The sequence below is a fragment of the Talpa europaea genome (assembly GCF_964194135.1).
Source record: "Talpa europaea genome assembly, chromosome: 1".
Lineage (NCBI taxonomy): Eukaryota > Metazoa > Chordata > Mammalia > Eulipotyphla > Talpidae > Talpa > Talpa europaea.
The window spans coordinates 40,316,176-40,343,440 of record NC_140073.1 but is presented as its reverse complement, the minus strand read 5'-3'; the positions used below and the strand labels follow the sequence as shown (position 1 = coordinate 40,343,440).

The 27,265-nt window shown below is 43.7% G+C and overlaps 1 protein-coding gene across 1 annotated transcript in view; it reads left to right on the top strand.

The window, feature by feature from the left end:
* Nucleotides 1-27,265, top strand: part of SERGEF (secretion regulating guanine nucleotide exchange factor) — a gene marked incomplete at its 5' end in the record, with an annotated part of 211,025 nt that overhangs the window by 17,656 nt on the left and 166,104 nt on the right. Inside the window, 2 exons of the mRNA XM_084249652.1 lie at nucleotides 65-127; nucleotides 3,662-3,820. Of these exons, the coding sequence (XP_084105778.1) occupies nucleotides 65-127; nucleotides 3,662-3,820 (222 nt within the window). The remainder of the gene's footprint in view (nucleotides 1-64; nucleotides 128-3,661; nucleotides 3,821-27,265) is intronic.

Here is a 27,265-nt window from a genome sequence, read left to right as displayed (position 1 = left end):
CCTTCTCTGCCAAATTTGTTCTGTTATAAATGTAATTTCAAAAGAAAAATAATTTTTTTTGTAGGTCTAGAGAATTCTAAGGCGAAGTGTGTCCTTGCTGGCTCAGATCACTCAGCTTCATTGACAGGTGGGTACCAGCTCTTTCAGTTGAACATGCATTCAGCATTTATTACATTTATTCATAAGTGATGCTATTGGGTAAGGGAGAGAAGAGCTTAGATTTTGGAGCTAGAATTCTGATGCCATGACTGAGGCAGTTTTACATTTCTAAGATGGTTTCCTTGACTGTAGAATACTTTGTGGGCATATTTGAGAATTAAATATGAAAATACATATAAAGCACTCACTTAGGCTAAATTTCCTTAGGCTAAAACTTAGGCTCATGTCCTTTCCTCTGGATTTGTTTTCTCCATGGTACAATAGGGGTAATACTGTCTTCCTCTCAGGATATTTGTAATTGGAAAAATCATGTAACCTATAGTAAATTTATATAAAACATATTGTTATATTATCCATCTAATCTATTTTGGTGTGTAATATAACTATTTTCTCTAGCTCCGCAATCTCAAACTATTTTGTCCACCTATTAGAAAGATCTAATCCATTTTCTGTTCTCTCTGTACTTATCTACTCTGTTTAACCACAGAATTCTTATTTTTATTAATTTTCATCTTTGTCGCTTTCTATTATATATCCCTACATCTAGTGATATATATATATTTCTCTAGTCTTTAATATTTGTATATATTTCTCTGCCCTACCTCTATATTCTACTTCTTTGATTTATGATTCTCTAACCTGTTTTTCTCTCTCATACTATATCTCCCTTTTTGGCTTTGCATCCATCTGTCCATTTAGCACACCCAGCCAACACAGGGTAAACTGTTGAGTGACAATGCAGCGTGTTCTTGAAAAGGAAGGTTCTCTCTTCCAAAGGCTCTCTTTCAAAGCCCAGATTGTTCTGACCCCTGCTGGTAGCCAGGAGACAATAGCTCTGAGAGGTTTATTTTGGTAAGACTTCTCACACTGAGTTGAATGCTTTATATTTTTTTAACCAAAGGGAGATTAGTTTCACACTTAGTATTTTATGTGGATATTAAGGTGTGTGAATATGTAAAATAATGGAGGCATACATTCTTCAGCATCACATTTGCAGTGTGGTCCATCTGAGAAGTTGTTACTTTCCAAAATACAAGAACCATAATGTGAGAATTTAAATATTTTACACATTCTACAGATAATTTGTTATTGAATGAATTTCAAATAACCAGCTAATAAAGAAATAGCCTATTAAATAGATTTATATGTATGACAGAAGTGTCGAGTTGACATGAATGCCAGTGTAAGGGACTGCCAAGGCGTCTGGTCCTACTTCTCCTTTTATGGGGGAAGAACCAGAGGCCCCAGGGCAAAAAGTGAGTAGTGCATGCTCTACAGTAGGTGAGAGTCAGGAGAGTAAGAGTAGATTAAGAGATATTTCTACTCTGTTCAAATTAATTTGAAATGGCTGGCATTTTTGTAAATTTAGAGATTCTCTCATTGCTTGATAGTATCAATTTCTTAAAATCTTATAATTAGTGAAGTTATATATTTCATATGTAGAGCACTTCTATTATAATTTTTTAAAATATAGATGTTAAATTTTTTGAGATGTAGTGCATATATGAAAGTCACCCTTTTAAAGTATACAATTTAATGATTTTTAGTGCATTCACAAAGTGAATTGATTTTTGAAAGTGAATTAAAATATCGTCATGATTAATATCATCCTTTGGTGGTCTAGTTCAAGCTGTTACACACAGAATGTTGTTCGGTACTCTCTAGACCTTTCCTCTAGATTATGTAACTGGCATTGCAGCAGAATTTAATTTTACCTGCTGATGCAACAGTGTAATGATCCACATGTAGAAGCCCATTTGTCTTTGCAAAAAGATGGCTTAGATTTAGTAAGATAAATGAAAGCTTACTATAGACACAAGTTCAATGTCCATAGCATCTTCATAGGTAATCAGTCTGTTTATGGGTGCGACTTTGCTGAGGGCCTCCTCTGCCTACTTATAAGGAATCTGAATGCTTTGTATACCCTGGTGAAGGTCCAGGCAGTTGCTTTCTGCCAGGCAGTGAAATATACCTAATTTGCTTTATAGAGCTACACAATGTCAGTGCTGCAAGATCACTTGTGTGACAAAAAGGCCCCATTGACTTACGCCCCTTTGTGTTAAAATTGAGCAAGCAAAGGTGCAGAATGTGAAGTGATGTGCCTAATTTTAAACAGTGATTACGTAGCAGATCTGGGACTTGAACCCTGAATCTTAGTCTCATGTCCTTTAATGATACTGTTAGCCTTGTGATCAGTTTTGGAGAATATACCAGCATGCCCTAGGATGAGCAATGCTGTGAAGCTTTCTTGGGAGGTCACAAAATGCCATGGCGGGCAAATCATCTCCCTGCTAGTTCCTGCTTGACTCTTTATTATCTACTGATCTTGAAAGTCTTCTAACATCTCTGAGCCTTGCTTAATTTATCTTCCAGAATAGAATGTGAGCCATATTTCAAAAAAGTGAAACAGATGAAATCTATTTTAATATTTAACCCAGTATATCTAAAATATTTCAACATGTAATAAATATTAAAATTAATGAGCTACACTTTTTTTACATGAAGTCCATTATGTATATTTTGGTCTTACAATACATCTTGGTTTGGACTAGTTCCATTTCCAATGTTCCCTAACTAGATATACATGCTGTGTGCTGTATAGCACTGTGTATAATCTTAGAAGGTTAGGGTCAGAAGATCTCTTGAGATCACCCACCGGGTCACAAACTGAAACTGACAACTCAGGCCAAATTGTAGGCCTGACCCCATTTCATTTGGTTCCAGTTAAAAATGTATTTTGAACCTAAATGCCTTTTACATGAGCATGTGCTCTCTGGTCCCTCCTCGTTCACCCATCTCTCTTGTTATATCAGTCTATTACCTGCCCTTGTGGACCAACTGCCTCCCCTTCTGTTTTTAACTGGTGAAACTAAGGCATAGAGAGGAAGTGGTTTGTCCAAGGTCAATAGCTAGTTAGCAGATCCAGGAATAGAAGCCAGAATCACTTGACTCTGAATTAGCTCTTTTTTCTATGAAATCACAATGTCAGTCACATTCCTGCTTAGATCACCGGATCATTGTGAGGTTTTAATGAGCTGAAGTGCCACACAAATGTGATGTGCTGTGTGGTGTTTGCTCCTGGGCATGGCATGTGAAATCATCTTGTGTTTAAAAGTTTAAATAATATAATTTTTAACTGATACTTTTAAAAGTGAATAGTTTCGTTTTAAAAATGTCATGCAAGCATGTATTTTTTCAAATGTAGAAACTGAACATGTTTTGCACATGGTAGATGTTGGGTAAATCTTAGTTGAACGAGTTAATGAAAAAATAAACTCATTTATTTCCATTCTTTGACAGACTAAGTTGTTTATAGAATTAAAAAATTCATATGTAGTTATACTCTAATCAATTTTGTATCCTGCTTTGCGTAAGAATATAATCACTTTTAACCACTTCTCCTCTCCCCCCCCCCACCCCGCCCCTAACAAGCTTGTGTTATTTTTCTATCATTTGGACTAATGTTCTTCTACTTCTTTTGTTCCCCTTCTGTTTGTTTAAGATTCAGGAGAGCTGTATGTTTGGGGAAGCAACAAACATGGGCAACTGGCCTCCCAGGCTGCTTTCCTTCCTATGCCCCAGAAAATAGAAGCACAGTCTTTTCAGAATGAAAAGGTCACTGGCGTCTGGAGTGGGTGGACACACCTGGTGGCTCAGACAGGTGAGAGAGCTGGTAGATGGTAAGAGCAGCTGGGAACAGCTGTCTAAACAGCATGAATGCTCAGGGTTAAGGGGTTTGATTTTCAGTGATGAAAAGCTTCAAGGCCTGGGAAGGGGAGGATCTGGAGTCTAAGTGTGCAATCAGCCAGGTATGTGCCTTCTCCTCTCTGGATCCCAGGTTTATACCCCCTCAAAAGCCATAGCTTCATTAGGTTAGCTCCCCAAGAGTCTGTGATGTTTTGAGAAGGAACCCATTGCAGCAATTATCACTCAAGAATTCGTCTGGGTTGTTGAGGGTCTTAGCTTTCTCACAGCAGAAGAAGAGACTGTATTTGCTTTTTCACCTGAGTCTTACTAAAAGCAACTGTTAAGTTAAAAAAATATATATTTTTAAAGATTTATTTATTTAAGCATATAAGAGCTGGGGTATAGGCCAGAGGTGTGGGGGGTGAGAGGATTCACCAGAGACTGAGTTGGGAGCCGAACAGGCAGATCTACTGAAATACACTGAAATACTGCTGAGGGGAGCAGCAGGCGAGACAGGAGAGGTCTGCCTCGCCATGGATAGCTCCCTGGCTGGCTGGGGATTGAACTTGTGCTACAGAGGCTGCGGATTGCTTCAAAGTGTGGTGCTTAACCCCTTGCACCATCAGGGAGGCCCCCCCCAAAAAAATATATTTTAATATTGAACATTATTTTGAATCATAGCTGGGCATGATACACTGACTTCAGTTTGATTGACCCTGAAACACTATGTATATCAATTCAGACATACCATACTGTATAGTCCTTCAAATGTTTCCATGTCAGGCTATACCCTCCAGCTTTTGGCATTTTTGTCTTCTCCTTGAGTCCTCTTTCATTTCTTATCTTTTCCTTTGGGCAGTTCTCCTTCATAGTCTTCAGTATCTTGACTTTGTTCTGGTGTGGGGAAGGATGGAGCAGGGGGGCAGTTGGGAAGTGCCTTTTCCTGGCCTCTGTTTGTCCCTGCCCTGCTAGGGCTCTTGCTGACTTACCCTGTTTCCAAGGACAAAAGTTTGCATTTTTATTTATTTTTGTTACCAAGATGTGTATATTGGAGCACATGCAGTTTGTGTTTTTTAAGATCTATTATCATGTCAAGGCCTTCTGCACTTCATGAACCTTCAGCAGTCCCTTTGCCTGCTCTTGGTCTTCTTGTTAGTTGTACAGAGATCTCTAGACTCCCAGCTACCTGGTGATTCTTCTGGCTTTTGTAGTTTTTCAGGTCAGCTTCGGCTATGCTTGGTAAGTTACATGTGCTACATATCTGAAGACAAACGTGGACTTACACGTGTTCATATTTATGAAGCATTTAATTGATCTCTTAAGAAATTTACCATCATTTTGGAATGATGGTAACAGCGGTGCTTAATAAACTTCCCATATTTACCGCTTCATTGGAAAATCATGGTTTTCCTCAAAGAATTTCACACAGCTGGGAGATAGGAGCCATTTACAGAAATTTTTCCTAGAGAGATTCCCTGAGCATAGTAGCTGCTTATTTTGTGTAACTGTTCATATCTTTCTTTTCCTTCAGACAGTGAACTCTGTGAGGCAGGCACTATATCAGTCTTGCTCATGTCTGTGTTCCAATTGCATGGCAGAGAATGTATTCCTTTCCTGCACTAAACTGTTTCTAGTTAAAAGAGACTAGACCTATTCAAGTGCATATGAGGCAGGGCAGACAGCTAGGATTTCTTTTTTCTTTTTTAAAGATTTATTTATTTATTTAATACAAGAACCAGGGTACAGGCCAGATGTGCGGGAGGGTGAGAGGACTCACCAGAGACAGAGCAGGGAACAAAACAGGCAGACTGACGAAATACAGTGCTGAGGGGAGCAGTGGGCGAGACAGGAGAGGTCTGCTGTGCCATGTGGGACCCTCGCTGGCCAGCCGGCATCGAACCAGCACTGCAGAGGCTGCGGATGGCTTTACAGCGCTGTGCTCAACCCGCTGCGCCACCAGGGGAGGCCCAGACAGCTAGGATTTCTGACCTCTTTCCTTGGATTCACTGGTTCATGAACAGCAAGCTTTAGTTGGTCTCTTTGGATCCAAGAGTGCAACAAAATCAGTTATTGTTTATTGGGAACCTATTGAGAAGTGCTGAGCCTTCTAAAAAGAGGAGAAAAGACGAGGGCCCAGCGCTCCACTAGAATGTGCAGACAGACTTAAGTCTAAGAATGTGGAGATGGAAGACTTTACCATCCATCTGTCCATCAGACAAATGGTGAGCTCTTTTTACATGCCATGCCTTGTACTAGATAGAAATCCTGCTGTCAAGAATCCCATCGTCCATTAGGGGAGGCACAGACCTATTACCAAATTTCAGGAGTTCCAGAATAGCACATGCAACAATAGAGCTAAGTACAGATTGCAGAAGTGGCCTAGAAACTAGCTGTAGTGTGAGTAATTGGGTGCTAACAGGTAGGCGTTTCATGGTTCGTCAGTCTTCATAGAAATCTGCAGAGCAGTACGATACTTTTACTAGTGAATTTGATATGGTAGTGAGTTTGGTTGAATCTGTCAGTAAACCCTTTAACTAGTTAGGTAGCTGACTAATGAAAGACATAATCTTTGATTCTAGCTTTGAAGCATTGTAACTGATGCTGATTTCCACATCTGGGCCAACAGCCTAGCCCGCGGGGTGGGAGGTTGGAGCCCACGTCCCTGGCACTGTCTGAGTCACCCAAGTGGCTCCGGAGCTCAGCTTCAGGTCTCCACCTCCAGTTGAGAGTGTGATTTTCTGGGTAATGTTTCAGCTATTTAATTAACTTGTTAATTCAGATCTCTTGTTTATGTACTTTGTTACTTTCCCCTTTCTCTGAAGTCCGGAATGGTTAAAGGCTGGGCTGTTTGAGTGTCCTGGTTGTTGTATTGAATTTTGGGTAAATGGGAGTCTCCTGCTATTTAATTTTGTGCCCGTTCTAGCAGCATTAGAAGCCTTTGCACTGGCCTACTGTCATTGAGAAGGAACACCCAGGGCTTCCCGTTTAATCAGATTCATCTGCTTTTATTAATGGGAACATGATTTGCTCACAGGGTCAGAAGCAGCTCATTAGTGGAACAAGGGGTTCTTTTCGACTCTATTTGTTTTTATAGGCTCCAGGGGTGAATTGTTCCTGTGGACCCCATCAGCACAGAGGTTGCTCTCAGTCTCATCCCGGGAGGTATTAGTTGTGTGATATTGATTTAAACAAGAGTTTATGCACAGCAATAAGCGATCATCTATCTGCCCAGTGAGATGGGGTGGTTCAGGAGAAGAGAATGGGAGTGGACTTTACTTTTACCCTTCTCCAAAGTCCCTGTGATGGTGATTTTCAAGTGCAGGCCATTTTGTCCCCCAGAGGACATTTGCAATGTCTGGAGACATATTTGGTCATATCTGATACTGGCATTTGTGGGATGCCACTAAACCTATTAGTCAAAGGCTGCCCCTCACCATAAAGAATTACCTAGTCCTAAATGTGAGTCATGCCAGGATTGAGAAATGCTGCCTAAGACTGACATCCCCAGCGATTGGTACTTAGCTCGGGCAGTTCTCATCGTATCTTGATAACTTTGGTTTGTCTGCTTAGGAATCTGGGATATGGTCTCTGCCCTCCCTCTTCAGGAGTCTGGTGCCTGCCTGCAGTGTTTGCGATGGAAAAATACTTTTCTCTGTTAGTCAGAGGCACTTGGAAAGAGTCCAAGAGAACCTGTTCTAATCTGGGAGAGTTGGCAAAGGTACCTGGGTCTCAGGCTGGTGGAGCTGCCTTCTAGAAACCTTTTCCAAGCTGCTTAATGTCCCTGTTCATTGTTCTCAGTAACTTCATGGGACTCCTGGGTGATTTTATCCAGGCTTAGTGACCTGCAGCTGTCTCATCTGAGATTCATGATTTCCTGGCCCAACGTGTGTCCAGTGAGAACAGGATGGCAGATGTGGGTGCCTTCCATGTTCTGTGACCTTGGCTAAGTTACTTCACCTGTTTAGGCCTCAACTGCCCCATTTCTCAAGTGGAATATTAAAACCTGCTTTGCGTTCCCCATAGGGTGGCTGTGAGGCCCAAGTGAACGGAGCTGTGTGAGAGATCCCAAATGATGGTAAGATGTTCTCTATACATAGTGAGGGGTACCGGGGGCTGGGAAAAGAGAGTCAGTGAGAGTGTTAGCAGTTGCTTTTAGAAAGACTTCAATTCCAACAGGCTCTGTGCAGAGCTTGAGACAGACCAGCTTTGCCCCTAAGGGCTCTCAAACTTGCCAGGGATGTGATTTGCTCAAAGTTTAGCTCCGACCCGCAAAGTTTCCTAAAGTCTTTCACTTAAATGCAGTTGGCCAGTGGCCCTTTAATGTTCTCAAAGGTTTGGGAGAACTTCATGGCTGATTGGGCATTTTCCTTGTTTAAATCTGATCACACAATTGTTCCTTCAGATTCATCTCAACTTGTAACCGTATACATCTTTGTGTTTTTATTTGTTCAATGTCTAAACTGTAAATTCTCTGATAACTGGGTCAGTTTTGTTCATGGTTGTGTCCCCAGCACTTGGCACATAATAGATGATTAGTAACAAATTGCCACACAGATGAATAAATGGTGAGAGAGAGAGAAACATGAAGTGCAGCAGGCCTAGGTCTGACTCTCAGCTCTGTCAGCTTCCCGATTAGTGACTGGGGGCAGCTGCTCCACTTCTCTCCATCCCCACAGCCACCACTGTAGTTCAGGCCACAGTCACCTCTTGTCATCCTGCAGTGGCCTCTGGCTGGCGTCTTCATGCCATCTATGCTCCCTCAATCTGTTCTCTTTACCTCAGTTGGAAGATTCCTTCAATCCCATTGTGTCACCTTCCAATGGCTTCCCATGCTGTTATGACACAGACATCACCCTTAGTGGCCTCTGCATCCCTGTGTGGCCTCTGCTCTGCATGCCTTTCCAGCCCCATTTTATACTGTGCTAGCTCTTGGTCTCTAGTCGATGTTCATCCTGGCCTTTGCTTGCTACTTTGAATGCATTATGTATTTCCCACCATAGTGCCTGGTGCCTGATATGCCCTCTGTTTGTTAACATTTATCTCTGCATTCCTTCCTCATTTTGATTGAGTGTCCTTGTTTTTTTTTTTAAGACCTCAATTTAGTCCTTGCCTCATGGAGAGGTCTTCTCTCCACATCCTTGACTCTTGCCCCTCATAGCACCACAAGCTTTCCTTTGTGCTATATTTTGTAGGATTCTATGACTCATTCCTTCTCCCACAAGACTGTAAGCTCCATGAGGGCAGGAGCCACATTTGGTTTTGCTCAGCATTATATCCTTAGTGCTCAACAAAGGACTTGACATGTGGAAGCAGGTGCTTAGTACACTTTGGACAGATGAGTAGACCTAACTTCTTGGAGCTTCTTTTCTCATTAAGATCTGCTCTCAGGATTAATGGTGATGGTGTGTGAAAACTTCCAGCATCCGGCACAAGACTGGGTTCATGTGTCAGCTCAGTACATTTTCACTTCCCTCTGCCCTTTGAAGCCCTGGTGCTTTCAGGAAGTCTGATCCCCCATATCTTCTCTTTCCAGCAGAGGTCTCTGCAGGGCTGGGTATGAAAGCCTCTGGATAGGGAACAGGTTGATTCCAGACTCTCCTGGAGAGTGAAGAAAGATCAATGCTTACAAATGCTAAGTGCTGGTGATTTATTAGAATTTTAAGGGGACATATGATCCAAACTTTAATGTGGGGTTGTTCAGGTTGTTCCGGGATGCTGGAAGCTTTCCCTGAGCCATGCAGTATCCCAAAGTAGCCTTGTGGTCTCACAAAGGAAATAGATTGAAGAAGTGGGCCCAAGTACAGGGTTCTTGATTTTCTTGACTTTCTTCAATGTCACCTAAGAAGGTCCTAGAATCTTAGAAGATTTAGAGAACCAGAGAAGGAAGAAGCCACATCCTCACTTTGCAATGAGAAAACTGAAATGAAGAGGAGAGAAAGTGACTTTGTGATAGTAGTGAAGCTAGAAATCTGGTTTTATTTTCAAGTAAATTTCCCCCTCTCCCATCACCATCCTCCTGGCTCTTGGTTATATTCTTCTAATTGAGACATTTTTTATTCTTTTGTCTCTGTAAAGTGGGGAATTGCATGGCCCATGTGGAGGGGATCAGTTCGAAGCCGTTCTCTTTTCTTCAGGCGTCACAGTCCAAGAAATATTTTATTGCATTTGATATCTAAGCATTAGTGAAATCCAAGCCCAACCATTGATTCACACTAAACTGAGTTTATAAATATACTTAATGCTGATTTTTCTGTTCTGGGGCCAGGATCTTTTCCAGAATAAGGTGACAGTGTGGATTACTCCATTTTCTCTGGGACCATATATCATGAAACCTCAGCTGAGCTCAGGGAGATTCTGACCTCATGGGTGCTATTTAAAGCAGGTATTTTGGAATTCATGATGTTTGGGCTTTAGCAATTTGAAAAACCAATGGTTGAAAGTCAAACTGAGCCCAAAGGACTATTTCAAAAAATGGATAGTTTTTGCTTACTACTAAAGTCATCAGTTTTTATCCTAGAATCCCTAGAATGTCAGGAAGAGATGAGAACTTTGAGCTCATCTGGTCTGACTCCCGCAGGTTAGAGGTGGGGAAACTGAGGACAAAGAGGGGAAGCACAGGGTGTAAGTGAAGGCGTGAGGACAGAACCTGGGTCTCCTAGTGCTTCTTGAAATGCTCTTTCCACCTCGTCACATTCTCTCCAGAGACGATGCGGAAGTGTGAATGACTTAACTAATCACACCCAGGGACTTGAACCAGGAATAATAGTTCCTTCTGTACATGAAGTTCTGCTGCAAAAAAACAATGGGGAAAAAACACTGATTCTTACCTCAGCTACGTAGCCATAAATTTCCTTAAAGGATTTGTGTGTGTGGAGTAGAAATGAGGAGATGCTGGCCCAGGAACAGAGGTCAGGAGGCCTTCCAGGGTTCGCAGAAGCATCTGCATTTCCATTTGTGCGAACATGACAGCAGTCCTGGCTCTCACAGACCACCGTTATCACAATAAAGTGATTGTCCATCCATTTTCTCATAGGAAGTTGGCAAGGTGGGTGCTGCTATCCTTGCTTCACAGACAAGTCCCACAGTGGTTAACTCCCTTGCCTTGGCTCACATAGGGCCAGAGCTAAAACTCGAACCTGGTCTTTTGTCTCCAAGACTATTATCCTAACTAGCTTATCTGTGTCTCAGAATGCTCTGACTCTTTCACGTTTCAAAAGTTCTACAACTTTTGCCAGTGATTCTCCCAAGCCGTGAGGAAGGAAATTTTAGTTGATTTTGATCCTTCAGCAGATATTTGTAGATATATTTAGCACCATGCTGCAGACAGTAGGGGGATATAGAATCCATAAATACCTCAGGAACCTTGTAGTTGGATGAATAAGTGAAATATATAGTAGAGGAATAAAAAAGAATGTGGCAGCAAGCTGGAGAAATGGCAAGATAGTGAAGGTTCTAGAATTTCAGAGAAGGGAGAGGTCATTGGGATGAGGGTGCTGCAGGAAGACTGTGAACTCCTTTGGGAAGGTCATGTTTAGATAGTGGGAGACTTTGAGACTTGGTTCTGTTGCTTTCTCATTATTCTCTGGCAAGACACTAAACTCCATGGTCCCCTCTTCTCTTCTGAGCAATAGGAACTTGAAGGCATAATGATCTCTTAAGGTCCCTGAAATTCTGCCCCATAAAAAGTAAAACTGGCATAAGGATCTGATTATGTATATGTTTAAAGATTAAGTATAGTGCATTTAAAATTTGTAATTTGTGCCTCCTTGTGCAAGGGATTAAGTCTTAGCACTATGAAGCTATCCGTAGCCACTGCAGCATGAGTTCGATCCCCATCAGGGAGCTAATTCACATGGCTTAGCAGACCTCTCCTGTCTTGCCTGTTACTCCCCTCAGCAGTGTATTTCAGTCAATCTGCCTGTTCTGCTCCCCAATCTGTCTCTGGGGAATCCTCTCACCCCCTCTACCTCTGGCCTGTACCCAGTTCTTGTATGCAAAAAATAAATAAATCTTTAAAAAAAATTTGTAATTTACAGTGACAAAAACACATGCATGGAAACAAGTAACATTGTAGTTGATTAAATAAATGGTCATACAACCATATGTTGAAATATTACATAGTCATTAAGAATGTTTTAAAAGGGTACTTAATGACAGAGGACAATGCTCATGAGATAGTAAATGCAGAGTGGATTACAATTAGTTACTACACTATAACTCCTAATTTCTTCTGTAAAAAATGGATACCTCAGAAAAGACTAGAAAGAAATATTACCTCTGATTGGTGGGATTTTGAGTGAATTTTATTTTCTTGCATATTCTGTACTGAATATGTAATTTGCAATGTGATTATACCTCCATAAATGATAAAGTTAGTGGATAAGATAATTTACTCCTCAGTGCAAGGAATGGCCCCTTTGCTGCCCATTCCTGAGTCTGTGACCTTGACAAGTCGTTGGGCGGGCCTCAGTTGGGAGGTTGCATGGAAAGAGGAAGCAGGAAAGCAGGGATCTATTTTTGGCTCAGTCATGAGTCAGCTTTATGACCTCAGACTAGTCCATTATGAATATCCCCAGCCTTGGTTTCCTCATCTGAGGAGGGGACTTGGAGGGCACAAAAGGTCCTTTGAGGTCCAAAATACACTTGTACCTAAAGATGAGGAATTTCTCCACAGTCTTGGCACAGGTTTAGAGGCCTCATTGGTTTCTTGAGTCTGGTGCCCTTGCTTTCTCTCCCATTACTCTGAACCTGGACTAGGCTGGTGGAGAGCCAGCAAGTGACTCTTGTTCAGAGTTCTAGGTGGGATTGAATGGACTTCACAGTGATAGGGCTCAGAGCTGCGCGGGTGTAGTGACTGCAGTAAGCCACTAGAAGGTAGCGTTGTTTACTTTCTCTTCTCACTTGTCATTTCTGCTGGGCACTTGAAGAGGAGCCTTGATTTGGTTTCAAAAACTGGAATTTTAGAATTTAAAGGGCTTTGCATCTCACTCAGTAGAACCCCATTGTGCCTCAGATGTGAGAGAATAGGCCAGAAAAGGCAAGTGACCTATTTAAAGTCACAGAGTATGTTGTTCAGGGTCTGTGCTTTAGGGAGTAGGTGTCCAGAGATTGAACCCAGAGTGTGGTCAGTTGAGTCCCCCAAAGGTGGACAGTTCCTACATCTGTGCAAGAATCTGAGGGTTCTATCTATATCCTGTATACACCTTTGCTCAGATCCCCTGGCTAGGTGCTGAGGAGTCTGGAGATAAAAGAAAAGATAGAGTATCCGAGAAGCCGGTGTCTCGTGTGTGTGTGTGTGTGTGTATGTGTGTGTGTGGTGCAGATGCAAACACACGCTGCTGTTGAGTGTCTTCCTGACCCTTCCTAGGATCTGCCTTAGCCTGAGGATCTGGGCTGTGGTGGTGGCTTGGAGGCTGGTTTATGAAAGAGCTGTTGGCATTCTTGTGAATGATGACCTCCAAGGTCAGGTGGTACCCTGGCACCTCCAGGGTGTTATTTCCAGTGAATCTCTGCAAGCAACGTTGGGCCTAAGCATTGTCCTCGCTTACCATTTCTTGAGGTTTGTAAGGAATTCTATTTCCCACCTTCCAAAGGCTTTGTTTCCTTGATTCAGGACAGCCTTTATTTTTGGCTTCCAGGATGCCCACCAGCCCGAAACACTGTGAATTGGAGTCGGTGCTGGCCTGGGAGCCAGGCAGCTGTGCGACCTTGGACAGGTTACTTCTTCTCTTTGGACAGGGAGGTCAGGCTCTCAGCTGCAGTTGTGTTATCTCTGCCAGAGAGATGAAGTTCTGGTGTTATTTTTGGTTTTTGTGTTTGGCAACGAATACCCATTGATCTGTGGTCCAGAGAAGGTGCAGTTTGTGTCCAGCTGAAGCAGAAGCAAGAGTCACCCTTTGAAGCATTTGAATAAGGGGCTTGCAGGGAGCTGGAGGACCACCAGGTGGCAGCAGTGGGCAGGGAGACAGCCTTGGGAGTGAGGCCGGCATCCAGAGCCAGAATGAGCAAGGTCAGAGCTGAAAGGACCCCCCAGAGGTTGCCCAGACCCTCTTCCTCTTTTATACAAGGGAGCACTCAGGCTCAGAGAGGGAAGGGGGCTACCTAAGGTCTGACCGTAAGTTAATACCTGATGATACCCTCATTTGTCAGAAGAACTGACATCAGCTTGGTTTCAAGCTGGCTGCCCCACAGGAGAGCCAGGAGACAAGGTCCTGGGCCCGTGAGCTAGAGTGGAAAGGGAAGGGGATGGCTGTTAACTGTCTGCCTTGACCTTGGTTTCTTCCAGCATGTAATCCTAATGATTTCTGTCCTCTGTCTACAGCAAGGGCAGTGTCCCTTGTCCTTTCTGCCCCCCTCATCTGCTCCGTTCTCTTCCATCAGGCTTTGCAATGATGGAATCTTTGTCAAGTATCGTCTTACAACCTCCATACCCAACAGATGGGCAGGCCCCAGCCTTGCAGAGGCAAGTGCAGTAAGACACGAGTTAGCACATTTGGTTGGACAAAACCCATTTTTTTTTAACTTTGGAGGGCGGGGGAGCTGGTCAGAGGAGTGCAGGAAACCAGTGTTGCCTAAGGACTTACCATGTCCAGGTAAGAGCACCTGCTCTGCCAGGTGCTGCCACTTACATAACCCCCACGTAGGGTTCTTATCCCTTGTATTGTAGATGAAGAAATAGAAGCTCAGAGAGGCTGGGTGGCTCATCTAAAGTAACACAGCTAGTTAAGAAACAAAGCAGACACTCAAACCACACTCTACTGGGTGTCAAAGGTCACACTCATTTATTTCATCATGCTATCTCCCCTCAAAGTGACTGCACTGGGAATGTAGCCAGTGACCCTCAGGCTCTAGGGCAGGGAAGAACATATGTTTCTCTCTTGGAGAAGGCTTGTGTGTGGGGGGTTGTGGTGGGCTGCTAGGCAGGGGTAGGTGAAATGTGGAGCAGGCCAAGGAGAGATGTAGGGTGGCAGGAAGCCTCCCCATTGCAGGCTGAGTACCTCTCCTCTCTGTGTAGTATTCTAGCAGTTTCCTCCGCCAGGAGTGCTCGGCTCTGATCCTCACGTGTTCTTACTGCACTTTCTGTCCAACCATCACCTCTTATATAGTCTCTCCCTGTCCATCCCTCTGACTGGAGCCCTCGCCGCCCTAGTTCAGCTGCAGTCTCCTCCCTGTTGTGCTTTGTTTTTCGCTATAACATTTTCACTGTCTGAACCCATAGATCATGTGTTTCCTTATTATCATTCCCTTCTCACCAGAGGTGAGCACCACAGGGTTAAGGTCTTGGTCTGTTTTTTTTTCACCCTTGGATCTTCTGGCACAGAGGAGAGAGGCACAGTGAGTGCAAGTGGTGTGGGACAGCTAGAGCTTTTGGAGGTGGGAACGATGCCATTTTCGGTGACTGTGTTCAGGAGATCAGCCTGTGGCTCTGCTCACTTCCCACCATCTCTAAGACCCCACGGCAGAGAGCCTCAGCTCCCCAAGGCCACAAGTGATGCCTGGTGCCCCAGGGCTTTTGGGCCAGCTTGGGACCCGCAAGGTCTGGCCTTGGATCCCTGGCTTCCACATCTGTCCACAGCAGGTAGAGGCCCAGCCATACTGCTAGCCTACCAGATGGTTCTGGGAAGGGCTCTGCGGTCCTTGGCAGAGGGCTCAGTTTCCATTCAAGGGATCCTCCTCTTTCCTGGTGGGGATTGAGTTGTTCCAGGAGCTTTCTAAAAGTGAGCACTAAGTGACCTGTAATTTGCCATCATTTTAAGGTTCTTGACAGATGGCACTGTGCTTGCCCTTTCTCAGGGGACCTTGTCTCCTCGAAACTCTCAATAGTCGCAGTGACAGCCAGTGCCTTAAAGCACTCTCGGGTGTGTGCCAAGAGGAAAGTGGCCCATTTTGAGGAATCTTGGATCAACTTTTTCATAATTCAAGAGACTTTTTATCTTAGGAGGAGGCCTGATGTGGCCAAAATTGCTCCAAAGATTTATTTTTGGGCATTTGGGTTGTTTCCAGGTTTTACCTATTGTAAATAGTGCTACAATAAACATAGTGGTACAGGTGTTCTTTTGAATCAATGTTTTTGTGTCCTTTGGGTAGATCCCTAGGAGTGGAATTGCTGGGCCATATGGTAGCTCCATTTTTAGTAGACTGAGGAACCTCCACATAGCTTTCCACAGTGGTTGGACCAGTCCACCAGCAATGTAGGAGAGTTCGTTCCTTTTTCACCACATCCTCGACAGCATTTGTTGTTGCTTGTTTTTTTGATATGTGCCATTCTTACTGGTGTAAGGTAGTATCTCAGTGTGGTTTTGATTTGCATTTCCCTGATGATAAGGGATGTTGAACATATTTTTCATATGCCTGTTGGCCATTTGCATTTCCTCTTTGGAGATATGTCTTTTAAGTTCTTCTGCCCATTTCTTGACTGGATTGTTTACTTTGTTTTTGTTGAGTCGTATGAGTTCTTTGTATATCTTTGTGATTGGTCCCTTATCAGTTGTATGGTGTGCTGGGTCAAGAAGATGTGGTATATATACACAATGGAATATAATTCAGCAATCAAAAAAGATAAACGCATGCCATTCTCAGCCATGTGGATGGAGCTAGAGGGAATTATGCTCAGTGAAATAAGCCAGAAGGAAAAAGAAAAATATCGGATGGTTTCACTTATAGCAGGAATATAGGGGAAGCAAATAAGACATCAGTGTAAAAAAATACTAACAGTGCAAAACACAACAAAGCAAAAACAGACAATTACAAATCAGAGACATCCTGCAGGGGAGGAGGGGGGAAAGGGATCAGAGGGAGGGAGGGAGGAGCACAGGGGACTGAGGTGATGGTGCACAGGTGCATTGGTGAAGGAAACTATGGGGACTACACCTGAGGGGGTGGGGAAGCAAATATTGTTTAAAAATGAACAATGATGTAAAAAATAAAAAAAAAATCATTAAAAAAGATCCAAAACAAAATTGCCCCAAAGAGCCAGGTTCAAGTTCTAACTTGGCTGCTTATAATGCGTGATCTTGGGCAAGTCATTTAACTTCTCTGGGCTTGAATTTCTTCACTTTTAAAATGATACTCAAAATCTCTAGTTTATCTGCCTCACAAGAATATATTATGTTCTTCACTCATCCATACATTCCTGCCTTCATTTCTTCACTCTTTTCAACAAATCCTTGTTGAATAGGCTAAGGTGAGGGAAGAGCTTTTCTGGTGGAAGGAATACTTCAGAGATATAGAAGCAGGACAAGTGCCCTGGTGTTTACTTAACTCAAGGCCAGAGAGAATGAGAAGAAACTGGAAATATTCAAGTGTAATGGCCATGAGTCTTTATTCAAGCTTTGTTCTGCAAGCAGCGGAAGAACTGCTGAAGGTTGTGTGGTGGTAGCTGGGCTGGAGGGCCTGAGATGATAAACATGAGCACTGAAGGGAAGGCCCTGCCTTGGGTGGCTCTTATGGTCTCCTCTGTTAGAGCATCATGCTTCCTTTCTGCTCAGGTCTCGTCCCTGTGACTGATTTGAAGGCACTCTGGATACTCGAGGGAGCCCATACCCCATGGGCAGGTCCTGGGCAGGGGTGACTTAGAATGGATGAGATTGGTAGGGACTGAAGAATCTGCCTCATTATCTGCCTCCTGGGAATCTCTCTCCGGGCTACGTGGAAGGTCACTCAGGAAGCCGTCACTCAGGAAGCCATCACATTGCCTTCTTTCTCGAAGCATTTCTGAAGATGAGTAGCTTTGGGGCTTCTCCCACACCTCCCCGAGGAGATGGAAATGTGTGGGAAAGGGTTACTCACATTTATCAAGGACGCACTGTGTGCCAGGCATTTTGCCAGGGCTTTACAAAATCATCTACTTAATCCATATGTAAATTTTGCCAAGTAAGGCTCAGCTACTCCCATTTTACATATAAGGAAACTGAAGTGAAGTCAAGAGACATGGGCTCACCTGACCTAGTTACTTGCCTTGCTCAATGTGAAATGGGGGTCAGCTTGTCAACTTTCAAGGTGATATGAGGCTCAAGTGAGGTCATGGATGGGAATGACCTTGCAAACTGGAAATCTCTTTGTGCACAGGGGGTCATTCATCGTGCAGCTTTCTGGCCAGATTTGCTTGGGTCTTTCTTTCCTGGGCTAATAGAAGGTTCTAGCCTTTGGTTTTTCCTTCATCCAGTCTGCCCCTGAGTCAGTGACTCCTGCTCATTACTTCCCTCTTTTAAGTCCATAACTATGGAGGCACTACTCTTTTTTTGTTTTTAAAGAAAATTAACCCTATAGTACAAAATTAATATCAAAGTAAGCTTATTATTATTATTATTACTATTATTATTGCCATTTTGGTGAAAGCATTATTAAGTCATGGAATTCTAATGCAGGAATGGGCTGCCTCATTTTTGTTTGTAATTTGAGAAAACAGAAGCCCAGTGAGATGGATAGCAGAGTTAATGGATAGCAGAGCCAGGGTTAGAACCCAGTGGATTCCTTCCATTGCCTTTACCCCACCCCATCACTCTCTTAAGAGAGTCTTCAAGTGCTTTGGCTCCTTTGTGAAGAAAGAATTCACTTTAATAAATTTCATTACACCCCTTTATATAACAGGGCTGTTTCCGGGTCCTGGCAGATGGTCCATAGTAACAGTGCTTTGCTGATTTGGTTGGAGCTGATCCTGTAAAATGAAAAATCCTGTGTAGCAGATGCCTTTCCCAGTTCCTGGCCATGGGAAAGCCAGCCTCTCCTAGGAAAGGCACTGCAGCATTGCTTCTTAGCACCCCTGTTGTGACTCAGTATGGATGCCCTGGGAGGCGGGCTGGAATGCTGTCAGTCTTGTGCAAAGGTTCACACTGGTGACTTGGAGTTCCTTGGCAGGTGGGGTGCCAGTAATGGGTATTTCTTCTTGGGCCTGAGGGACAGATGGGAGCGGGGAGCAGCGTGGGAGAGAGATTAGCAGATGTGGAAAAGAGAGACAGCCTGTCCCACCATGAAAGTGGCAGGGCGGCCTTGCATACCATGAGGCCAGGCACCTCCAGATGATCACTTTGAGTGTAGCTGCAGCGCCTGTCACATACCCTGCCAGCCTTGACAGTGAACTCTGATCCCCAGCCTCTACCAGCCACCTACATTGAAACTACTGGGACTCCCTTCCCTGGTGAGCGTGGATCATAGTGGATTCTCTACAGTAGCCTCTTCTGGCTGTGCTCCTTATGGCCACTCCTTGATGCAAGTGACAAGGCCCCAAACCACAACCAGAAACTCTTCCTGACCTTGAGCTGCTGCTCAGTTCTCACCCTTGCTGTCTTCCTCTCATGTGGGGTGGGAGACTGCTCCCCTATCCTTTTTTCCCCCAAAGATTTATTTATGCATACAAGAGACTGGGGTACAGGCCAGAGCTGCAGGGGCTGAGAGGATTCACCAGAGACAGAGTGGGGAGCAGAACAGGCAGATACACTGAAATACATTGCTGAGGGGAGCAGTGGGTGAGACAGGAGAGGTCTGCTGCGCCATGTGGGTAGCTCCCTGGCTGGGGATCGAACTCATGCTGCAGTGGTTGCAGATAGCTTCATAGTGCGTCTTAATCCCTTGTGCCACCAGGGAGGTCCCTGTTCCCCTATCCTTGAGTGCAGCTCTAGTAGGACCACAATAGGTCTTTTATATCCACCTTTCAGGAAGAATGTGGGAGAGTTTCAGGGAGGCAGATAGGAAATTTGAGAGGAACCATCCAGAGTCATGTCCAAAGATGTTCACAATTGTTGTCCACAGTTAGCATTCCAGGACAGACCCTCTCCTCTCCTAACTCCTGCTCTTGGGTGAATTATTTGCCCAACCAAATTTTGGAAAGTACCCTTATCTCCTCTGTTTAAAGATCTTCATTGGAACCTCCCAATAACTGAAAGCCAATTTCTCTTTGGGAGCTGAGGATACAAATAGTATTTCTGGGGCTTGTGGGATCTCTTGGGGTTTCAGAGGTGGGACCCTGGCTTTCTAATAAAATGGTGTACTTTCCGTACCTGAGCTTTGCAGGATTACTAGCGCTAGTTTAGGGATTGTAGTCTGCAGGGGGAGCTATGTTCCCATAACCAGGGGCTGGGATACTGGAGGAACTCAAGGGCTCCTCCCTGCAGGCCCAGGCGTGTTTGGGAACTGTGGCTTTCCCTGGGCTGTGCTGTCTCCCTAGTCTCCTTCCCAGCTTCAGCCTCCAGCTTGGGCACTGAGTCATCGTCATCTACAGGGCCTCACCAACAGCTGGGTGCAGTGCTTGGCCTTTTTTTCCCCCCTTCTTTTTTTGTACCTTCACAGAGATGGAAACTGCTGATCATCTTTTGCAATGGACAATGATTGAAGTGAAGTCCAGGGTCAGGATGGTGGTTCTAGGTAGGGAGAAGTGAACCCTCAGGTGATGGAAGTAGGGGTGTTTCTCTTCCACTTTCCAGCCTTTGCGCCTTTCAGTAAGTCACCCCAGGGGACAGGCAGGGAGGAACAGTGTAGACCTCGCCTGTCTCTGTTCTTCCCTACTGGGGGGCCCAGGAAGGCTTTGGTGATTAGCCGATGTAGGTAGCGGTGGAAACTTTGAGAGGTGCGCTGCTACTTTTCCAAGAAGCTGTGGACAGAATCTACCAGAAGTCATGTGGCCTGGGTTCCAGTCTTGCTTTTTTTGCTTCTAACTCTATTTGAACCTGGGTAGTAAGTCACTTTCTTTACTGGACCTTTTCCCACCTAGAAGCAGACAGGTTAAAAGTGCCCTGAGGTTCCTTCTTGTTCAGATGCTGTGTAAGTCTGAATTGAACGTAAAGAATTCTGAATTTACTTCCCTAATCTTGAACACATGAAAACTCCCACTCTTTCTCCAGGTGAGCAGTGCTCACTGCATAAGGAGAATCACATAGATGTGATTTCTAGCCCCCAAGAACTTAAAGGCTGGCTTCCTTCTTTTTCTCCACACTAGGCAGTAGACAGTCTCCCCTGGGAATCAGGAAACTGGGATTCTGGTTTTGGGTCTGTCAAAATACATCGTGTGTCCTTGGACAGATCATTCCTCTCCTTTAGCTTCATTTTCATTTTTTCTAAATTAAGGGATTAGATTCACTTCTTGGTTTCAGCACCCACCCCAACAGGCCCTCCCCCCACCCCGGCTGCCCCCCCCACCCCCACCCCAGCCTCCTACTAGCTTTTCTGCAGGGTGTGATTGTTAGCTGCAGAAGCCCTGGGGTATAGTTTCCTTTCTTGCTGGGAGGGAGAGAAGCAAGATTATTTTTTTAATTACGCAGCTAAGATTAGGCAGCAATCTACATTTTAAAATGTTATTAATAAGACTCTAAAAGTGTGTGAAGAAGCTTTGGAGTTTGAATGTGAAATGAGTTGGGAAACATCTGCAGAGGCCCCGGCCTCAATCAGAGATTTTTCTCTGGGTGCCAAGTGGCTGCAAGGTATGACTAACAGCCTGATGTGCTGCTGGGCCCAGAGGAGCAGGAGCCCAGGCACTCAGCCAGAGCACCCCCTGCCCCCAACAGGAGCACACGGTGCAGCCTCCCATGATGGTTCTTTGCCAGCCGGCTCTAGAGAAAGGGTGGTAGTCATAGCTCAGAGTTTGCAGAGATGTTTATTGTCTCCCTTTTCATCATCATCCTGAGAGTTAGGTAGAGCAAGTTTCATTGCTCCTGTGAGTTGGCTGAGATCTCTTAAATTTCTGATTCTTCCTTTCAAAAAGGTGCTGTACCATAGGGGAAAAGCCCCAGATGAAGTTGGGAGCCAGTCCTGGGCCGCCGCCCACTCAGCTCTGCCTGTCCACTTTTCCTGTGCTTTATTTCTCTGGAGCACATACAGTCTTGGCAGGGCTATGCCCTCAGTGTTTTTTGTCTTTTTTGTCTATTTTCTGTCTATTGTCTGTTTTGTGCAGTGCTGTGGCCCGTGGCACCTGGGACAGCACTGGTGGTCAGTCAGTACTCAGTAACTATTTGTTGAATCTTATGAATACCTGGCTCTGTTTCTCCATCACCTATGTGACTTGGAAAAGTTATTTTCCACAGTCTTGCTCTCTCTCTGAGGAGTTGGCGGGGATGGTCTCTGCCATCTTTGGTGGCATATAAAAGTTCCTGATAGGAGCTTAACCTCTCTTTCCTTTCTGCAAACACTGATCACCGCTCTGGGTCGAGCCCTGTGCAGGTGCTACTTATTGGCTGTGTGATCTTAAGCAAGACATTCTCAACTTTAGCCACTGTTTCTTTTTCTGTAAAAGGGGATTCCCACCAATCATTGAGGGCTGATTAAATGATTAAATTGTTTAACTTACTGGCAGAGGCTAAAATAGTTCTGTGGAGAGTCAACTCTCAATAAATATGTTCTCCTCAGTCCCTTATGTTTTTGTTCACTTTCTTTGCAGTTGTTTCTTCTCTCATGTATAGAAGCATTATTCCTGGATTATTAACTTTCTAAAAACTCCAGAACTTTTGTTATGTGATTTTGTTCATGATACAACTTTAGAGGTTTGGGAAATTTTTACAAAGTTTTTTTTTTTTTTTTTTTGGGTATATTTTTGTAAATGTAAAGCCAAGCCCCAATTTCTACTTAAATTGTTCACTATATTAGTAGCCTTTGATATTAGAGTGGATGTCACATTTAGACCAAGCATTCCAAAAGGTGCCAATAAAATGAGATTGTATATCACTCATTTGGACACTGAGGAGCTTTAGAGGTCATCATAGACTTTAGATCAGGAAGATGTTTCAGAGGCCATCTATTTCAGTCCACTTGGTCTATGGATGGGAAAATGAGGCCCCTAGGAGAGAGGGGACTTGCTCAAGGTCATGTAGCCTAGAAGATAAGCCAGGATTATTTTCTGAGTCTTAGGGTAAATCTTCCTCTCTTCTTTGACTCACCATGTTTCATCGCTCTTCTTCATTGCTCTCCTTTTCCCTAGTCTTAATTTATCTATATCGTGTAGTATTTAAGATGTTTCTGATATGCCAGATACTATGCTTGCATCTTAACCGAAATCCAAAATTCTACAATAAAGCCTTCAGTGCTCTTCCCTTTCTCAGTGAGTACAGGAATTGACCCTAAGACATCAGTAGATGGGAGTTGGCGGAGATGATTTGACAAATTGGTAGAAACTGTGGGTGGAACTGTGGAAATCCTTGATAAGACTGTGATGTTCAGTTTGGGAGAATAATAGTAGTACTGGCTAACATGTACTATTGCATGTCATGTGCTTTATGCAAAAGTATCCTTGCAACAGCTTTTCAAGTTAGATGTTATTATCCCTGTTTTGCAGATGTGGAGTAATTTGTTTAAGATTATAGAGCTTACAGATGCCAAATTCAGTAGTGAGCAAGTAGGTGGGTAGAATTAGGTTCATGTGTTCATTTGTTCATTCAGGTAACAAATATTTTCTTGAGCACCTACTTTGTGCTGGGCATTATTCTAGGCTTCAGGGATGAGCAGAAACAGTTCCTGCTATCACAGACTGGCTCTCCTGAAGAGGACACAGACTTTAATCAAATAGTCCTCCTAATGAGTGTACATTTATAAACTGAAGTGCTTCCAGGATGAGGAACATGGCTCTGTGAGATTGTTGCTCAGAAGGATCTGATCTGGATTGAGACTTACCAGAGTTTAAGAGTAAGTAGGAGTTGACCAGATGAACAGGGTCAGGGGTAGTGGGGACAGAGGGGAGTAGGAAGTGGCTTGTGTGACTGCCTCTGGCACCTGAGCTCTCTCCTTCCTGAACTGGATGACTCAGACCATTATTTCTGTGCTTGACCAGTCCTTGGTCATTATCATTAGGCATATTTCCATGGAGTTTGTCACAGAGCAGAAAAGGAGGAGTTATAGAAGTTAGTTATAGACCTTTTCCCTGCTGGAGCCATGGTTTTTTTTTTTTAATATAACATCACCACTATTTGCTAACTCCATTTTGATATCTTCAATGACATTCTGTTCCCTTTCGGGACAACTTCTATTAAGAAAATATGGATGTTCCTTATATTATACTGTAATCTATTTTCTTGCTACCTACAGGGCTTCTTTCCCTAGAACAGAGTAGAAATTCCTCTTCCCCGAGGAGCTCAGATATTGCAAGTGGCTTCTTGCTGTAGCTCTGGCCTTAGTACCTGCCTTTACCACCATTCCAGGCATACCCCAGATGGATGGTGAAGGAAGCTGGCTCCTTGAATATTTATCATCCACCTACCTTCCTGAGTCACCTCTGACTTCAGAGCCCCCATTCTCCCACATCCCATTCGTGCTTTGCACCTAGTAGACTTTCTCCCATTCACTTTTTATTGATATTTGACTGTTTGATGCAATGTTTGCAAAAGGCCACAAAAGAGTGAAATCATTTGATAATGAAACAAAGTTTCATGATTCCCACTGTTGGGACCCCCAGTCAAGCGCGTCTGCCCTTGTCTAATTCTTTTAACAGCACCACCACCTTCCTGCTAACCTTGAAATCCTGAAATCTCAGAGTGGTGTTTATTTTTTCCTGTTTCCTTTCTCTCAGGTCTAATGGGGTGCCAACCCTTGCAAATTTTTACCTTTGTTTCCTCCTGTGACTTCAACCCTAGTTTTAGCTCTGATGCCTCTGAGGCTTGTGTTATTGTAAACAAGGTAGTGTTTCCTTTCTTCCTTCCGTTTTTTACTTACTACCTCTGTGACTTTGGGTAAGTGCCTTATTCCCAGAAAAATGGGGCTGGTAAGAGTATCTGTCTCACGGGGTTGTTGGGAGGGGTAGTCAGGGCACTGCTGTATAGCAAATGTTTGGAACAGTATGTAGAGAGTTCTTAGACCAGAATGTTTAGGCACATAGTAAATGCTGTGGAGGGAAGTGTTAGTTTTGAGTAGTATTGTTACTGATTCCCTCCAATCCTTTGCCAGACTTGTTAGTCCCAAAGAACCCTTTCATTGGGCCTCACCCGTGCTCAGAAGTCAGCAATCTCCCCCCTGCTCTGCTTAGCAGCAGTGCCTGAAATGAGTGTGCAGTGCTAGGATGTAGGAAGAGAAAATTAGAGGACTTCTTTGATGGTTCTCTCATTCTTTAGTTTTTCTACTTTGTGCATATGTTTTACACTGCATATATTTAAGTAAGGGTATGTATTTCTAGCCTGTAGATGTGTATAATACAGGTGCATACTTTAAAAAAATAAAGGAATATGCATATATCAGTAACATGTCAAAAAATATTTTACTGATAGGGGAATGCAAGCAAATGGTTTGGGGATCCCAGGGATGGAAGTATGATCCAGACCCACAACCTGGCAGTGCTGACTGTCTCCCACTCCCTTCTGCATGATCCCCACTCTGTCTCCACCTGCCCACCTTCTGCCTTGGGTTTTAAGTCATTTTTCATCCATCTCCCCACTCCTAGAATATTCTCCCATTTTCTTTTACTCTCCAGGAATTCACCTTAAATGCCCCTTGTTCCATCCAGCCTGCTAGGACCATTCCAGCTTGAAACACTTCCTCCAAGCTCCCTAGGTATTCTTTGTCAATACCACTCATTTGGCCCCTACTGTTTTCTACATTACTTCGACCTTTTGCCATGTATATTTCTTGGCTCTGCATTTATTCTGTTAGTTCTCGTATGGTCAGTCCTTTAAATTACATTTTACTTGTGCCATTTGTCATTTCTCTCCTTTATCTGGAGACACATGCCTATGTTTTTTGGGTGACATTAATAGCCGTCATATAATTCTTTAAGGAAAAGATCCTTTTGTTACATTTGTGATCTGGACCTCAATGGATGTGACAACATGCTTCAGCTTGAGACAGACATTATCTATAGTATATTAATGAACATTTTCTGTATTTGAAGTCATTGTTTTTTTTTACTCCGGTAGCCTAAAATCATATAACTTGTGTTTAATGCTTTCATTTCAGTGCTTATAGCCCTGAGTTCTGCATGGCCTCTTGGGACGGAGGCCATTCTTGTGAGGAAAGCTGGATGGTACACAGAACATATCCACTTAGTCTGGGTTTTCCTACTTCTCAAACACTGTGAGAAGGGCTGTTTCATCAGCTAGTCTCGCCAGTCTGTGATAGCAACTATACAGTCTCCACAGCTTCTGCTGGTCTAAGAGGAGACACAGGTCTAAATCTTGATTCCACTACCTGTTGGTTGATTGGACTTCACCAAATCATTTAACCTCTCAAGTGTTTTAATGTCTGTAAAAGAACTTCATAACTTATACGACGTAGAATTGTTCCAAGGATTCGTTGAGGTAGTGTCTGTGAATGTACCGGATGCCTGGGGGGTGGTCAGGAAATATCTGTTTAAAAGACAATGGACAATAAAAGAGCCCCCTCCATCTTCTGCAAGCATTCTGATGCAGAATATATTTTGGGATTAACACACCGCTTTAGAGAGTACCCCTACCTGACTGAGCAGCAGCTTTAGGCTGGAGACCAAAACCTGGACATCCAGTCATCTTGGTTTCTGGGCTTGTCTCTAATAGAATGTCTATGGTCTCCCCAGGGAGGATGCAGATTAATTAGTTAATCTTGGTAAAGTGCTTTGAAGGTGAAAAGTGCTATGTAAGGAGAATGGTAGAATTGCTATTGGAGATGTAATAATGGCAGCACCATATTCTGGCAGTCTTGCCTGTCTTGGACATCAATAATCAATAGCGAGAAGGTTCTAAGATGTTTTATTTGATAAGAAAGAATCCATGTGGGATTTGTGATAATAGTTCTTTCTATAGTCTTACAGATAGCATCTTGCTATCAGAAGAATGTTGGGGTCACTTGAAAAGTATGAGTCTCATGCTCTGGCTTCTTGGGGATCTCCTTGCTAAGGCAGCTTGGTTGTCAGTCCTAGTTAGCTCGGGTGCATGGGCAGTTTTCCAATTTTGGATGCTTTGTGGGTCCTGGGAAGGTGGGCTTTTTTTGGGTCTACTCCTACAGAAGCTGAGAGTGCTGAGTGGTGTCCTGGGATGTGGACCCGTGTGGATTACCGATGCACTGGGGTGCGTTGGGCTAGTAGAAGGAGAGGTGGCTTAGCTGTGTGACCACGGACTGGTCAGGTGAAGAAATCTTAGTCTAATTTCCTCACCTGTTAAATGGGAACTGAGTAGTTGATGAGAACAGTAATAAAGGTGGCTCACAGCAGGGTGGATTTCTCCCTTTCTCTGGATAATTGGGGAGTTAAGAAAGGAGTCACAACCTGAACTGGACTCTATACATTGAGTCATAGCTTAGCAGGTCAGTAATGTAAGGAAAAGGACACCCATGACAAAGGAACAGCACATGTGAAGCCAGGAAACAGTGCATCTGAATGGGGCCACTCCCAGTTCTTGTATTACAGCTTGTTTCTCGTGGGACTCTGTTCCCTCTTTGAGGAAACTCAGAACTCAGATTCCTGGGAGTTTCATGGTATCTGTGTTGGTGTCCATGAGCAGATTGATCCTGAGAACTGTATCCCTGCCATCATCTGACATTTCCC